This window comes from Phocoena sinus, chromosome X (genome assembly GCF_008692025.1).
Source record: "Phocoena sinus isolate mPhoSin1 chromosome X, mPhoSin1.pri, whole genome shotgun sequence".
NCBI classification, from domain to species: domain Eukaryota; kingdom Metazoa; phylum Chordata; class Mammalia; order Artiodactyla; family Phocoenidae; genus Phocoena; species Phocoena sinus.
In genome coordinates this window covers 16,450,594-16,465,621 of record NC_045784.1, presented here as the reverse complement: position 1 = coordinate 16,465,621, position 15,028 = coordinate 16,450,594, and the positions used below count along the sequence as shown (strand labels likewise).

General features: G+C 45.3%; 1 protein-coding gene across 7 annotated transcripts in view; it reads left to right on the top strand.

Annotated features, from left to right (window-relative positions):
• The window catches only part of SH3KBP1 (SH3 domain containing kinase binding protein 1), a 346,613-nt gene that overhangs the window by 319,665 nt on the left and 11,920 nt on the right, over positions 1-15,028 (top strand). For all 7 annotated transcript variants that reach the window (XM_032618709.1, XM_032618713.1, XM_032618712.1 and 4 more), the window contains one exon: positions 13,751-13,860. In XM_032618709.1, the coding sequence (XP_032474600.1) occupies positions 13,751-13,860 (110 nt within the window). The remainder of the gene's footprint in view (positions 1-13,750; positions 13,861-15,028) is intronic.

The following is a 15,028-nucleotide window of genomic DNA, read 5'->3' as shown; positions in this document are numbered from 1 at the left end:
CCCCGGCAAGGCAATCCTGGCCTTTGGCAGTCTGTCGCATTGATTAGGTTCATGCTTACTTTTGATGGGTTCCACAGACTACTTTTACCCCATCACATCCAATAAGCACAAAAGCAATAAACATTCAAAGTGCCAGTAAGAAAAGTTTCATGACAACTGTACAAACACAGGTGGAGGTTAAGCAGATCCAAGTGGGGGTGACGATCATAAGTGTTGCATAACCTCCTGGAAGTGATGTATCTGGGGGTGTGAATTATTCTAAAACACAGAGAGCGAACAGTGTCATCCTGCCCAAGCCACCCACAGCCATCAGCCTGCCCTGAGCAAGAGTGAGTGACTGGTGAGATTGGGTGGGGGGCATTTGGGTGTGCAGCAAGCATCCTTCAGATGGGTCTTGGCTTGAAGAGGGTCACAGTGCCCACTAGCTGTGTGGACTTGTGGCCAGCCCCAGAAGCTCACCTGTGTGCAGGGGTGGTGTGCCCTCCCCTGGTACTTTGGTCGCCTCCCTCTCTGTGGTCAGGGCCGTGGCATTCTTCGTTCAGCCCAGCTGCTTAAACACCTCTGCTTTTGCTACACTCTGAGACCATTTTCAGCTTTAAGAATACAAATGCAGAGGGACACCTAGTGGATTCAAAGTAGTCTATACACAGCAAAGAGACGTATGTAGTATCCTGTGTTACATCCGCAGTGGGCCCCACTGAGGCCTCTGAGGTGGGAATGAATGTGGAAGCAAGAAGGGAACAGGTGACAGTCAGCTCTCAGGTTGCACGTGGCATTTACTTGGCCTGCGATGCCCCCTCCACCCACTGGCTGTGGATTCAGGGATTGGCAGAGCCCTGTTATGGCTTCTCTTTGACTTGTAAATATCCAGAGGGATACATAACCTGCCAGAAAACGATGCTCAAGTACCCCTTTGTCATACTAAAAGCGTTGTAGACAAACTACCCTTTATTAAGGAGGAAAGTTGAGTTATCAGACTCCTTCTAGCCATGGACTCTTGCTAGGGCATGGTCTGGGAACCTCAGCCCGCTCTGCTTCCCACTGCCTTTGGTTCATTAAAAGAGAAAAGTGCTGAGCACTTGCAGAGTGAGGTTGGGGGCCCCATTAGAAGGAAACTGGATCTGGTGGTGACAAGCTAAGATGAGGTGTCAGTGAACAGGGAGGCCTGATTTCAAGCCAGAGAATCTTTCTTTAGCTTCCCGATGCCCTGTAGTAGCACTCTCCACCTCCCCAGGCGTGAGTCCTTTCTCCTGGGGTGGCACATGATCTTTGGAATTTCCCAGGCTCACTTACCCCCAATCCCCGCCCCCCCAAAAAAGCCTAATTTGAGGGCCTGCTGGTTTTTATTTTACTAATGAAGCACATTTTAAAAAACAAATGCCATCGCCTGGTAGAAAGGATATAATCTCCAATTTAAAAATTGAACACATTTGACTTACTGAAAGACTCGCAATGTTGACCTTCTTTTTCTTGGCACTTTGTGTATGCATTGGGGATAACTTTGTCATGAATGCATACCAGTTCTTCGGGTGGCTTCAGATTTGAATTCATAGCTCCGCAGTCCAGGTTGAGTGAGTCTCAGCTCCTTTTTCCTCTTCTTTATGACAGGGTTAGTTACTAATGCCCACCTACCTCAGAGGATTGTTGTAAAATATAGACATGGTGTGACGTGGCTGAGACAAAACAGGCGCTTTCTGAGTTGTAGTTGGTACAGCTGCAGTTCAGGTAGAGAGAAGAACCAAGTATCAACCTACATTCTTGCCGTGACTACTGTTCTTGGAAAATAGGAAAATAGGAAAGTTCTTATGTTAAACACATAACATAAATCAGCTGAGATTTTGACAGCTGTATCGGATATCGTTTCATATGATTTGCTCAGTTGGCTTTTTATATTAAAGAGCTGCTCCCCACCTCCCAATTACAAAGGGAAAAGGTGCTCACTTTCAAAAAATGAAAGAACTCGGGAAGTTAGAAAGTGAAAGTCCCCTGGTATCCCAGCCTCTCCCTGAGGTAATCACTGTTAATTTGTCGTACACACCTTTAGAAGTCTTTCTGTGACTGGATGGATGGATGGATGGATGGTTGGATGTTTTAAAAATGTGATCATGTTAATACAATACAGTTCTAGTCCACACTTGTTCTTTTGTACTAAATAATGTATGTTTGACATCTTTCCACATAAGTCACGTAGGTCAACCTTATACTTTTAAAGGCTACGTGATATTCCATTGCATGTCTCTACTGTAGCCAATTCACTAGGAGCAATGCTGCAAAGACCACCCTAGGACAGTGATCTGCAAATAGGACGACATGAACCTTGGGGGACCATGGAGACTTCTCAGGCCATGGACAGTGCCTCATCTTCTTATGTGCCCTTTCTTCAAACTCATCTCCTGAGAGCCCTGGTGCCATGCTGCTTTTCCTTTCTCACTCCCCTTTCCCATTCACCCTCTCCCACCTCACATGGCACAGCCAATCTCTTGCCCGCTCCAGGGGTATAAAAACCCCTGGTGCAAACTCAGAGACAATTCTGAGATTGGTGCTAGACTTGAGAAACTGAAAGACTCTATTGACTGGACAAAAACTCCTTTTACAAGTCGGTTGGTTTCTAATTATTTGCTTCCATCAAAATTGAAGGAGGCACCCACTGAGTTGTTCATCGATAGATAGTTTAAAATAGTTCTTGATGATGCTAGACCACTGTCTGATTTTTGGTATGTAACTTGGAAGGACTTCACGGAATTAAGTGACATTGTGATAACAAAATTCTTTCCATTCCTATCTACTTATTTTTGTGTTAACAAAGTTTCTTGGCACTTACATCTATAAAATGAAAAATAGGAATAGAATCGATACCAAACCGTGTCATTCTGGTGATAAGAGTCATACAAATACAAATGAAGTGATTGTGGGAGAAGCCCAATAAAATTCTACTTTGTTATGCTATTAAATTCCTTATCAAAATGAGTAGTGTGTGTATACATATGTTTTGATCATTTGCATAGTAATAATAATTGTAAGGATAACTCAATCCAGAAAAAAGTAATTTTTACACCTGGAGCCTATGATTTCAGGAAATGAAAAAGTTATAATTCTCAATTTATATACATGTTCCTATAGCAGAAAAAGATGAAAAAGTTAACAATGGACAAAATTAACAAAAGCATAAAACATTGCGTTAGAATAAAATTCAGTGGTGGAAGTATGATGGAAATATGAATTCAAAGAGGGAAAGGAATGATTCAGAATTTCCAACTGTTAGAGAAAAGCTTATTAATGATTTTTTAAAAGTGGATGGTGATGGTCATTAAATTGCTGTGGTATTCAAATTTATATTGAATATAGTCAAGACAGCAATAGTTATATTTTAAAATAGCAATATTTAGAATATAGCAGAAATTATATCCTTTGTGACTAAAACTTGTGTAAAATTTTAGACGTCAACTTAACCTGTTGGGGGGAGTACATAGTTTTTAAAATTTATTTTAGGAGGTACACTGGTAAACAGTTCGAACACCACTGGCCTCATAAATACGTCATTCTATACGTACACAAACATTGCTGTGGGTTAACTTCTAAAGCGTAATATCTGAAGGTGTACACATTTACATTTTGTGACAGATATTGCCAAACGGCATTAAAAAAAGGCTGTGCCTATTTACATTCCTGTGAATGATAGCGTAAGTCTGATTTCTAATAAATACATTTTTTATTTACTAAATCATTTTCAATAGCAAATTTGGGCCTGTAGTGAGCAATGTTTATGAAAGGATGCTCAACATCACTAGTCATTAGAGAAATGCAAATCAAAACTACAATGAGGTATCACCTCACACCAGTCAGAATGGCCATCATCAAAAAATCTATGAGCAGTGAATGCTGGAGAGGGTGTGGAGAAAAGGGAGCCCTCTTGCACTGTTGGTGGGAATGTAAACTGATACAGCCACTATGGAGAACAGTAGGGAGGTTCCTCAAAAAACTAAAAATAGAATTACCATATGATCCAGCAATCCGACTGCCGGGCATATACCCTGAGAAAACCATAATTCAAAAAGTCATGGACCACAATGTTCACTGCAGCACTGTTTACAATAGCCAGGGCATGGAAGCACCCTAAGTGTCCATCGACAGACGAAGGGATAAAGAAGATGTGGCACATATATACAATGGAATATTACTCAGCCATAGAAAGAAATGAAATTGAGTTAATTGTAGTGAGGTGGATGGACCTAGAGTCTGTCATACAGAGTGAAGTTAAGTCAGAAAGAGAAAAATACCGTACGCTAGCACATATATATGGAATCTAAAAAAAAAAAGGTTCTGAAGAACCTTTATACTCCAATAAAGATGTTGTAAAAAAAAATGAGTAGCCAATATCAGAAGAAAAAAAAAGAATGCAAAAGTGAAATGTTACTTTTCCCCCCTTAACACTGTTTGCTATGGATGCACATGAAACTTCACCTCTCAGCGCTAGACTTCAGTAAGGTGTGCCCCAACCCCTTCCCAGACCCCTTCCGCTGATCTAAATTAGGTCACCGTGCTATCATTGCTAATTTCATCTTTTACCTGTCTCTCATAGTAGCTAGCAGAATTTGTAATTATGTCTGTAAAATTCGGTCCCTCTCAGGGGGCTCTGAGCTCCGTGGGGCGGGGACCATGGCTGTTTCGTTCACCCCTGCATCCCCCTCCATGCCTAGCCCAGAGCCTGGCTCATAGGACGCACTTAGGAAATATGGACTAATGAAGCGACTGAGCGTATGTGAGAAGAAATAGTGTGATGTAGGATCACGTTAGAGATCTTCATTGCCACTAGCCCCATGTGGCTATTTAAATTTAATTTAATTGAAATCATCACACTTAGCTGTATTCCGTGTGCTCAGTAGCCACATGGGGCCAGTGGTACCATATTGGATAATACAGATATAGCTGGTTCCGTCATCGCAGCAAGTTTTTTTTTTAACATCTTTATTGGAGTATAATTGCTTTACAAGGTTGTGTTAGTTTTCGCTGTATAACAAAGTGAATCAGCTATGCATACACATATATCCCCATATCTCCTCCCTTTTGCGTCTCCCTCTCACCCTCCCTATCCCATCCCTCTAGGTGGTCACAAAGCACCGAGCTGATCTCCCTGTGCTATGTGGCTGCTTCCTACTAGCTATCTATTTTACATTTGGTAGTGTATATATGTCCATGCCACTCTCTCACTTCATCCCAGCTTACCCTTCCCCCTCCCTGTGTCCTCAAGTCCATTCTCTACGTCTGCGTCTTTATTCCTGTCCTGCCCCTAGGTTCTTCAGAACCTTTTTTTTTTTTTAGATTCCATATATATGTGTTAGCACACTGTATTTGTTTTTCTCTTTCTGACTTACTTCACTCTGTATGACAGACTCTAGGTCCATCCACCTCACTACAAATAACTCAATTCCGTCTCTTTTTATGGCTGAGTAATATTCCATTGTATATATGTGCCACATCTTCTTTATCCATTCATCTGTTGATGGACACTTAGGTTGTTTCCATGTCCTGGCTATTGTAAATAGTGCTGCAATGAACATTGTGGTACTTGACTCTTTGAATTATGGTTTTCTCAGGGTATATGCCCAGTAGTGGGATTGCTGGGTCATATGGTAGTTCTATTTTTAGTTTTTTAAGGAACCTCCATACTGTTCTCCATAGTGGCTGTATCAGTTTACATTCCCACCAACAGTGCAAGAGGGCTCCCTTTTCTCCACACCCTCTCCAGCATTTATTGTTTGTAGATTTTTTGATGATGGCCATTCTGACTGGTGTGAGGTGAGACCTCCTTGTAGTTTTGATTTGCATTTCTCTAATGATTACTGATGTTGAGCATCATTTCTTGTGTTTGTTGGCAATCTGTATATCTTCTTTGGAGAAATGTCTATTTAGGTCTTCTGCCCATTTTTGGATTGGGTTGTTTGGTTTTTTTTGATATTGAGCTGCATGAGCTGCTTGTAAATTTTGGAGATTAATCCTTTGTCAGTTGCTTCATTTGCAAATATTTTCTCCCATTCTGAGGGTTGTCTTTTCGTCTTGTTTATGGCTTCCTTTGCTATGCAAAAGCTTTGAAGTTTCATTAGGTCCCATTTGTTTATTTATTTTTTTAATTCCATTTCTCTAGGAAGTGGGTCAAAAAGGATCTTTCACAGCAAGTTTTAATGGATAGTGCTGATATAAAGTGATGGTACTTTTATTCTCAGAACTTTCACTATGCCTGGCACACAGTAGATATTTAATAAATGTTTGATTAAGTGAATGAGTAAATAAACTCTATCTCCCTCTCTTATTCTTGAGCTACAAGTTTCCATGTAAAAATTGCTTTGTACTGAATCGCCAAACATTCCTCCTTTACTTGCCTAACACGTTGCATTTCTTGCCAGAGATTTCTTTAAGGAAGCCAGCCCCCTTTTTGGTCCTTTTAAAAACACATTTTAATAAAATAGAACAAAGGCAGCTTGTTATCAGAACATAGAGTGGTTTCTTCACACACACACACACACACACACACACACACACACACACACACACACACACTACATTTCCTGGCATCTTTTCTTGTTCTTGATGTAGAAACAGTTCTCAGAATTCACTATCAGTTGGCTAAGAAGGAAGGTCAAATGTTCCTGCTGTCTGTCCAGTGCTCTGTAGTGGAAGGAATTCCACCAGCATGAATCTGAGTGTGGGCCCTGCCGTTTTTCTGATTGTGACCTTGTTCAAGTTGTCTAACCTCTGACCTTCTATCTCTCCCTCTATGGAACAGAGTAGCCTGCGCGGCCTGGGTTTTTGTGAGGATTGAATGAGCACACACGTGTGAAGGGTGGAGGAGTCGGGTGGCTGACCGGTAGCCCAAACTTGTTTACTCCCAGCAGCTTGTGTCTTGAAAACTTCACACCTGGTTGATAAATGAAAACACGGCAGCAAATCTGCTGCATCCATACACATTTTGGAGGGCTTATTTTCCTGCAGAATCTAATCATTGCTCAAATGAGAATTTTTCAGTTGGTGACTCAGCTAACACAGGTGTTCACGGACCCCTAATAATGGGCCCGTCTTTGTAGTCTGCACAGATTTTCCACACTAGTCAAAGGATTTACATGCAGGGTGAGATTTTCTCCTTTCCAGACTACCTTGAGATGCTTCTTCATTGTAGAGGAGGTACCTGTGGCCCTGTGGGTTTAGGGTTTTCTCATCTTAAATCTTAAAAGAAAAATTTTGTTCACGGGTTATTTTTTTTCTAAGAGTTAGACTTCCTCTTAAATCTCTGCTCCCAAATCCCACAACTCCATCAATGGTGTCTGAAAGCAAAATTCTACCTGCGTGATTTGAAAGGGTTTTCACATAATCTCTCATTTACAAAAGAATAACCCTGCAAAGCTGATAGCTCAGATAACGCTCTCCTTTTTTTCTGGTGGGAAAACTGAAGCCCAGAAAGGTTGTTTGTTCATTTATTCAATAATCATTTCTTGAACACTCACTGCAAGCCAGGTATGATGCTAGGCCTGGGAAAATCAGAGATAAGAGCCACGGCTTCTTCCCTGGCGGGTAAGGGAGACAGATAGGTCGGCAAGGACTGTTAGTTCAGGGTGCTAAATGCGGAGATTGGTGTGATGAGTGGCTAGGGAGTGCTCAGGTCAGTTTTAGGGTGCAGTCTGCATTCTTGGAAGAGGTCTTAGTTGCCAAGCCAAGCCTTGATGTCTCCAGGGGAAGGGAGGAAAGGAGGGGGAGGGGAGAAGAGGAAGTCACCCAAGGGGCAGAGGTGTGTTGGCCATGCTAAGGCACTGGGATTTCGTTGGCACTCAGGAAGGACTTGAAGCAGTGAAGGGACGTACTCAGATCTGCGCTTTACACATCTCTCTCTGGTGGTAGCCAGCCTGTGGAGTGGTACAGGACTTGGACTGAGAAATCCATTACAGCGGTTCCAAGCACGAACTTCCAGCAGACTTAAGGATCCTTGACAGAGACATGCAGGAGATGAGGTGGTTTCCAGAGGTATTGGGAGGGAGCGACAATGCCAGGCTTCAAATGTAGGAAACTTCCATTCTAGGACTCGTTCTCAAGCCCGGAGCAGCGAGCTACAATAAATAAACAGAGCCATTTGGGAGCTCACAAGCAGTTCCTTTGGTGACAGCTGGCCCATCTCAGACTTTTGACTGTTTCTCCTCCATGTTTTCAGTGGATGTGTTTTAGGTCACCTGTGGTCACTGGTACCATCCCTCCCATTGATGGAAAATGAGCCCACATTTTCTAATTGAACTAAATAAGCTGTGACTTAAATTCATGGAAAATGGGCAACTCTGTGTGCCATGAAGAGTCAAAGGCCTTTCCAAGCCGACTCTGTGTCCAACATGAATTATCCCTGTATGTCTGCAGAGGGTTCATCTTCCAAGTATCAGAAGAGCCAAGGGCCTCTCATCCGTATGAAACTAACTTTTAAAAAATACCCGGCATTTGCCAGAGTTTTGGATTGGCTTATGGGCATTAAAACCATTTTTTATGAAGGGGAAAAATTCCTAGCCAGGCGAGAAAGCTCATATCAAGTTTCAGCCTGATTCATTTCAAAACTACCATGAAAATTGGGACATTTTCTTTGCACCACAACGGGTTAGTCATGGAAATCCTGTTAATCTCAGCTACTGCGACCAGTCATGAGAGCGTGCTCTGTGCCATTGAAAATTCGCGTTACAGTGCTGAAGAGTTTCCCCCTTCGCTGTCAGAAAGCAGAAGTGAGTCGAAGTTCAAGGTCTGAGGTTCCCGTTTCATCGAGTGACCTCATCCTTGGTGTGTCTTTTTCTTTCCGGCACTTTGGTTTTGTTTGTTGTTTCCCAAAAGTGTTTTTTATGAGCTCAAATGTAGAAAGTTCAGTGTAGCTGAGTCTGCATGAGGAGGTTAAGAGTGCGGCTCCCCTGCAGGACTCGGCCCTCTTCTGACTCTTTTATTTATTTACTTACATACTTATTCATTCATTCATTCATTTATGGCTGTGTTGGGTCTTCGTTGCTGCGCGCGGGCTTTCTCTAGTTGCGGCGAGCCGGGGGGCCACTCCTCACTGCCTTGCACAGGCCTCCCACTGCAGTGGCCTCTCCCGCCACAGAGCACGGGCTCTAGGCATGCGGGCTTCAGTAGTTGTGATACGCGGGCTTAGTAGTTGTGGCTCATGGGCTCTAGAGCGCAGGCTCGGCAGCCGCAGCGCACGGGCATGTGGGATCCTCCCGGACCGGGGCTCGAACCCGTGTCCCCTGCACTGGCAGGCGGATTCCCAACCACTACGCCACCAGGGAAGTCCCTCTCCTCTTACTCTTGAGTGACAGAGACGAGGCAGTCCTCTGGGCCACCTGCCGTGGAGACTCTGGCTGAGTGTGCTCGCTGAGTGCGGCCAGGCTTCAGCACGTGCAGGACTTTTTAGTGCAGACCTCAGCCAGTGAAACGAACTGGGCCGGCCAGGCTTTCTCTGCAGCCCTGGCATAGAAGGCTGCCTTCCACCCCGAAGCTGCTGCCTCACTGCCCGCTAGCAGCCACCTCTGTAAACTGCACGCCTGCAATCAGAGTTCTTTCTTGAGAGTTGGTTCATTCGTGGGTGTGTTCATTTGTTCCTCCATTCACAGAATGTCAAGCATGTTTGCCCCAGGAAGGCGCTAGGCTATGAGAGCGCAGAGATGGGTCCCTGCCCTCCTGGGGCTCCCAGTCTAAGTGCGTCACACAGACACCAGGCCACCTCTGAGTCATTTCGAAAGTGTGATTTAGGAGAGACCCCTCTCTCACACGTTGTCAAACCCTCAGCTCCCCCTGGGACTTCACTATTTCACGGGGCCCGGGAGGGTGGGGAGGGAGCCTAGATGGAGTCCAGCAGAAGTCTCCTGGCTGTGACCTTGTCTGTCCCTGCACACCAGGGGATGTGCTGAGTCCATCTTAAGGGGGGCCTGCGGCCATCCCAGCCGCTCCCCTCCCCCACCCCGCTCTGCATGCTCGGCCCCCTCGAGTGCCTCCTTCTCTCTCCAGCCGCTGTGTTTCTGACTCATCACCAGTGGTCACCCAAGCCTTTGGTTGCCACTTGATCGCCTCTGTTGCTTACACACCAGGTCGGCAGGGGACCCACCCTGTGAGGAGCCTTGCGGCCGACGCCTCACCGGGCCGGCCCTGGGACATCTGCCGCTCACCCGATGGCCCTCGGCCCCAGCGCCCTCTCCTCTCCTCCGCGTGAGCAAGTCCTGGCTTGTCCCTCCCCACCCCCAGTCTCTTCTGGAGCAGCACTCCTGCATGTGGCTGCTACTAACAAACTAATAAACCTGGAGAGACGGAGAGCCTGGCCTGCCCTAGACGGCGCCCCAGACTAATCCAGTCAGTCCCAGGGTGGGGTCCAGGCAGGAGCCTTTTTTTTCTAATTGTCCAGATGGCTCCACTCTGCAGCCAAGGTGGAGAACCGGAGCCAGCAGGCTTTTAATTGTTCTTTCATCACTTCAGCCTGCTCCGGTTTTGCCTCCTGAGCTGGCTTCTGTTTCCAGGATGGAGCCATGACGTAGGTGGTCGGTCTCAGCCCCTGGCAGCACCCAGCCAAGGCCCTCAGCACTGGCACACCCCCTCCCCAGCCCCGTGTGCTTCGTGTCCTCCACCCCCCTCACACCCACCTCCCCACCAGCAGACCTCCCTGCCCTGAGTCTCATTCCCTACTTCCAGGGCCCAGCTGAGGAACCCGCTAAACTCACCGGATGTAGAGTGCGTGCAAGGATATTTGTGCAGCACTTTTCCTTAATTAAAAAAAAAAAAAGAACAACAGAGAGAGGGGGAATGATTTGAAAACAATTACCCAACATAGGGGATTGATTCACTAAATCATGAATTGCAATGCAATAGAAGATTCTACAACAATCCAAATATTGATGAAGGACTTTTAGCGTCATGGCATATAATGTTTAGTGAAATAAGCAGAATGAAATACTACATAGCATGTGAACTAGGCTATCTATTTATAGAAAAAAGCCTGAAGGGAAATATACCAAAATAGTAATAGTACTCGCCTCGGGGTGGCAAGATTATAGTTGACTTTGTTTTGTTGTTACCATTTTATGGCTTTTAAAAATTATGCATTGTGCACGTATTACTTTTGTAATCAGAGAAAAGTTGATTTAAAAAAATTAATTGGGGGGACATTAATGTCAGATAATGGCTTTTGGCATCAATCCAAGTGTGTAATTGGTAATTTCAATTTCAAACAAGGTGGAATTGGTAGAGGCCAGTCCTGGGGTGGGGTCTCAAGGGGAATCTTTTAGGAAAAAAAGATTCTCTTAAAGGGAAGGCTCCTGAGAGGGTCAGGCCAGTGAACGGGCTCTAGAGAGGCCTGCCCCGAGCCTCTCTGAACTGGCTGGCCAGATGGGGCCCTTTTCAGGAGCCTCGCTCTGGCACTGGGTGCTGACTGGCTCCTTGGCCTCAGAGCACCACTGATACTTTTCTTGTGCTGTCTCTTCAGAGAGTTAACCTGTGGTTACAGTTGCTTTGCCCTGATAAAATGAGTTCATGTTGAGTAATTATTCATTCACCAGGTGCTGAAATAAAGTCATGTAATATAATCCCAGGTGTAATGTAATGGTTTGTCCTGACCAGTGACTTGTGCTTGGTTTTGCATATTTCCACTAAAGGAAGTAGTTTGCCGACAGCACCTGACTGTTCATTAATAGAATAAAGCTGTCACACAGCCAGACCGTCTATGATAACCCTCAACAAAAGAGCTCTCCCCAAAATAAGGAGGGAAGAAAAACACACATCATTTTTATCTTTTCTGTCCTGAGCCAGCATGTTTGCAATTATGGCAGTTTAAGATGTTTTCAGTTGCAAATAAAGAATATCTGACTAAAATTAGCTGAAATGACAGGGGGCTATTCATTTCACACGGTGAGAAGCCTGGACACTTGGTCATTCAGGGTGGGTGAGTGGCTCATTGGGGCGGTCAGTCACCCAAGCTCTTTCCATTTGTTTTGCTCGGCTATCCTCAAGATCTCCAAGAGCATCCATCTCATGTGTTAGCCATTTGCACAATGGCAGGAAAAAGGCTGAAAACTACTGCCGCAAGAAGTAACAGGAAGAGGCTAGAAACATGCCAGATACACAGGTGGTGGCTAGTGGTGGAGCTGGGAGTTGAACCCAGACAACCTAGCTCAGAATTCATGCCTGTCTTAGTCTGCCAGTTCTGTCATAAGAGAACTCAAACAGCAGACATGTATTTCCTACAGTCCTGGAGGCTGTGAAGGCCAAGTTCAAGGCACCAGCAGATGCTGTGTCTGTTGAGGGCCCTCTTCCGGGTTCACAGGCACTGTCTTCTTACTGTGTCCTCAATGGTGGAGGAGGTGAGGGGGCACTGGTCTCTTTCTTCTCTTATAAGGACACTAAACCTATCCACAGCTCCAGGCATCCTATCCTTGCACAACAGCTTCCCAAGCAGGAGGGAAGAGGAAGCAGCAACACAAATGACCTTCGCCTCACTTGCCTCTCTCTAGACAGAGAGGAAATCTCTTTCCCAGTGGCTCTCGGTAGACTTCCTTTTATTTCTCAGTGATCCAAATTGGGCTACATGGCTGCCTCTAAACCAGTCACAGGCAAAGAGGAACAGGATTGCCATCATTGGCTTAGACCAGACGTGCCTCTGCTGGGCACATTGTCCTGAAAGAAAACCGGGGCTCTGTTAGGAGGGAGAATGGGAACGGTTTGGGAAGGCAGCGCCTGGCATGGCGAGTGATGCAGTCTCCCTGTCAGGAAGAGATGGCGTGTCCCCGTTCACCAGCAGTAATGAGTCTCAGGGTCTGCCCCTATCTGCCAGCCATCCCTGTGTGCATCATACACAGATCTACACTTGGTTTGTAAATCCCTAGGACTCTGTAGGACCAGGTGACTCCCTTGACCTGATCGTTTGTTGAAGGAGGTGGCAAAGTGAAGACAAAGGCCTTCCTCCTGGACACATGCCAGGTGCAGTGCCGATCCGGCTGGAAGATGCTCCGTTCATCTGTCAGTCACAGAGCTGGGAGCTCTCTGAGGGCAGACCCGTTTCTGCCACGCTCACTGGGGTAGCCCTAGTATCTAGCTGTGTGTGAGGTACAGAGTAGTTGCTCAGTCATAATGGAGCGAGTGAGCGAGTGAGCAGACTGATATTGTCCATTGAGCAATGCTTCTGGAAACAGAATGGTCCGGGGCTCTGTGAGTCATCTGGAGAAACAGAAGCTTGCTCTCCATCTCCAGGGGGTTAAGAATCTAATGGTAGGGTGACGGTCAGAGTATTGCGGTACAGCCAGAGAAGGAGGCCGCCCTCTCTGGTCTTCTGGAATCAACGACCGGCGTTCACTTGCGCAAGGATATTGTACCTTGAGATAACTGCTTATAGTATTGTGACGCAAGAATGTTTTATCTACCAAAATGGACTTGGATTTGTGGAAAAAAGAGGATTCCTCCTTTACTCATCTTTCTGTAGCTTTTAAAGATTTATGAATATAGCTGTTGAAGGGGGAAAGAAGAATCACGTTTCTCTTTCCTCCATAATAGCTTGTTAGACCGAGGAGGAGGTGATTTCTTTCATTCAGTTTGAATCACGTTGATGGGATAACCAAAGGATGTAAACAGCCTTCGTAAATGATGAAGCGTAATCCAGACCTAAACGATGATTATTAAGGAAGAGAGGTGCTTATGGCATAAGAACCTTCCCTTACTCCTGTTGATGCTCTTTAAAAAATCTGTTTTACTTTTGTTTTAGACCTAGAAGGGTTTGATTCCGTGGTGTCATCTACTGAGAAACTCAGTCACCCTACCACAAGCAGACCGAAAGCCACGGGGAGGAGGCCTCCGTCCCAGTCCCTGACGTCCGTAAGTGCCTCCTCGCTTGCCGACAGCTGGAAGGCAGGAAAGATCAGGGACTCTAGCTACGGACTGTTCTGCAAGCAGCTGATTCGAGGACACGCTGGGAGAGGGCGGTCATGAGATACGCTGCTGGCCAGAAGTGATTTGAGAGTCTTCTGGAATCAAGCAGTGATTCCTTCTTTTTGTTCTCTGTGTATCTGCCAGCGAGGTGGGGAACCCCTAGTCCCACTTTCCTTCTCTCTCCTTCCAGACGGATTCTTGTTTGAACCCAAAATGAAATTGGTAAGAACAAAATGGCATGTTTTCTGGTGGGAAAGGAGAGCAAGGCTGGTTTGGTCTGTGAACAAAAGAGAACTTTACTTAAAAAAAAAAAAAAAAGAAGCAAAAGAAAGGGATCTGCCGCTATACAGCACTTGGCAGTGGCCCAGCCTTTTTCTCTCAAAGCCCCGTCCTTGGCATTCCTCCACGGAACCCCGCACAGACCTTTAGGAGATGGGTTTTAAACATACGAGGCACCTGGTCATGCAGGAGACAACAGTCAGAACACTCCGGATAACCCATAGAAGTTTTTGTTTGGGTCATTTTGAATAACTTTGTTTCTTATTAGAAAACCTGTAACACACTTATTGTACCAAATTTGAAGCAGGAAATGCATAAAGAAGAAAGTAATAGAAGTGAGTAATCCTGCTCCCCCAAGCTAAGAACTGTTAACCTCTTGCTGTAGATCTTTTATTTCTTCAAAAATGGGATCGCACAGAACACGTGGCTTTAGAAGTTGCATTTCCCCCTTACATTGTACACCTTTCCCCTGTCATTACACATCCTTCCGTCACGTCACAGTGAATGGCTGCCTAGAGTTCTAGCCTGGGAATATATGAGCGTTTATCTAGCCAGTGTGCCGTCACTGGACATCTATGTTGTTTCCATTCATCATAAACACTGAAGCGCATGTCATTGTAGAAAAATCTTGGTGCTTCTGCAAGCAGTGTATATGTGTGTGTATATCTCTGTCTGTCTATCTATTTATCTCTATATATCAGATTGCCTTGTCCTTGCTGGGAATGCAGGACTAAGGCCTTTGGACCTTCACCCAGATGCCAGGGAATTAACCTTTGTCAGGTTTCCCAGGACACTTTTTACTAACTCTACCTAAGGGGTCATCATTTAGAAGAAA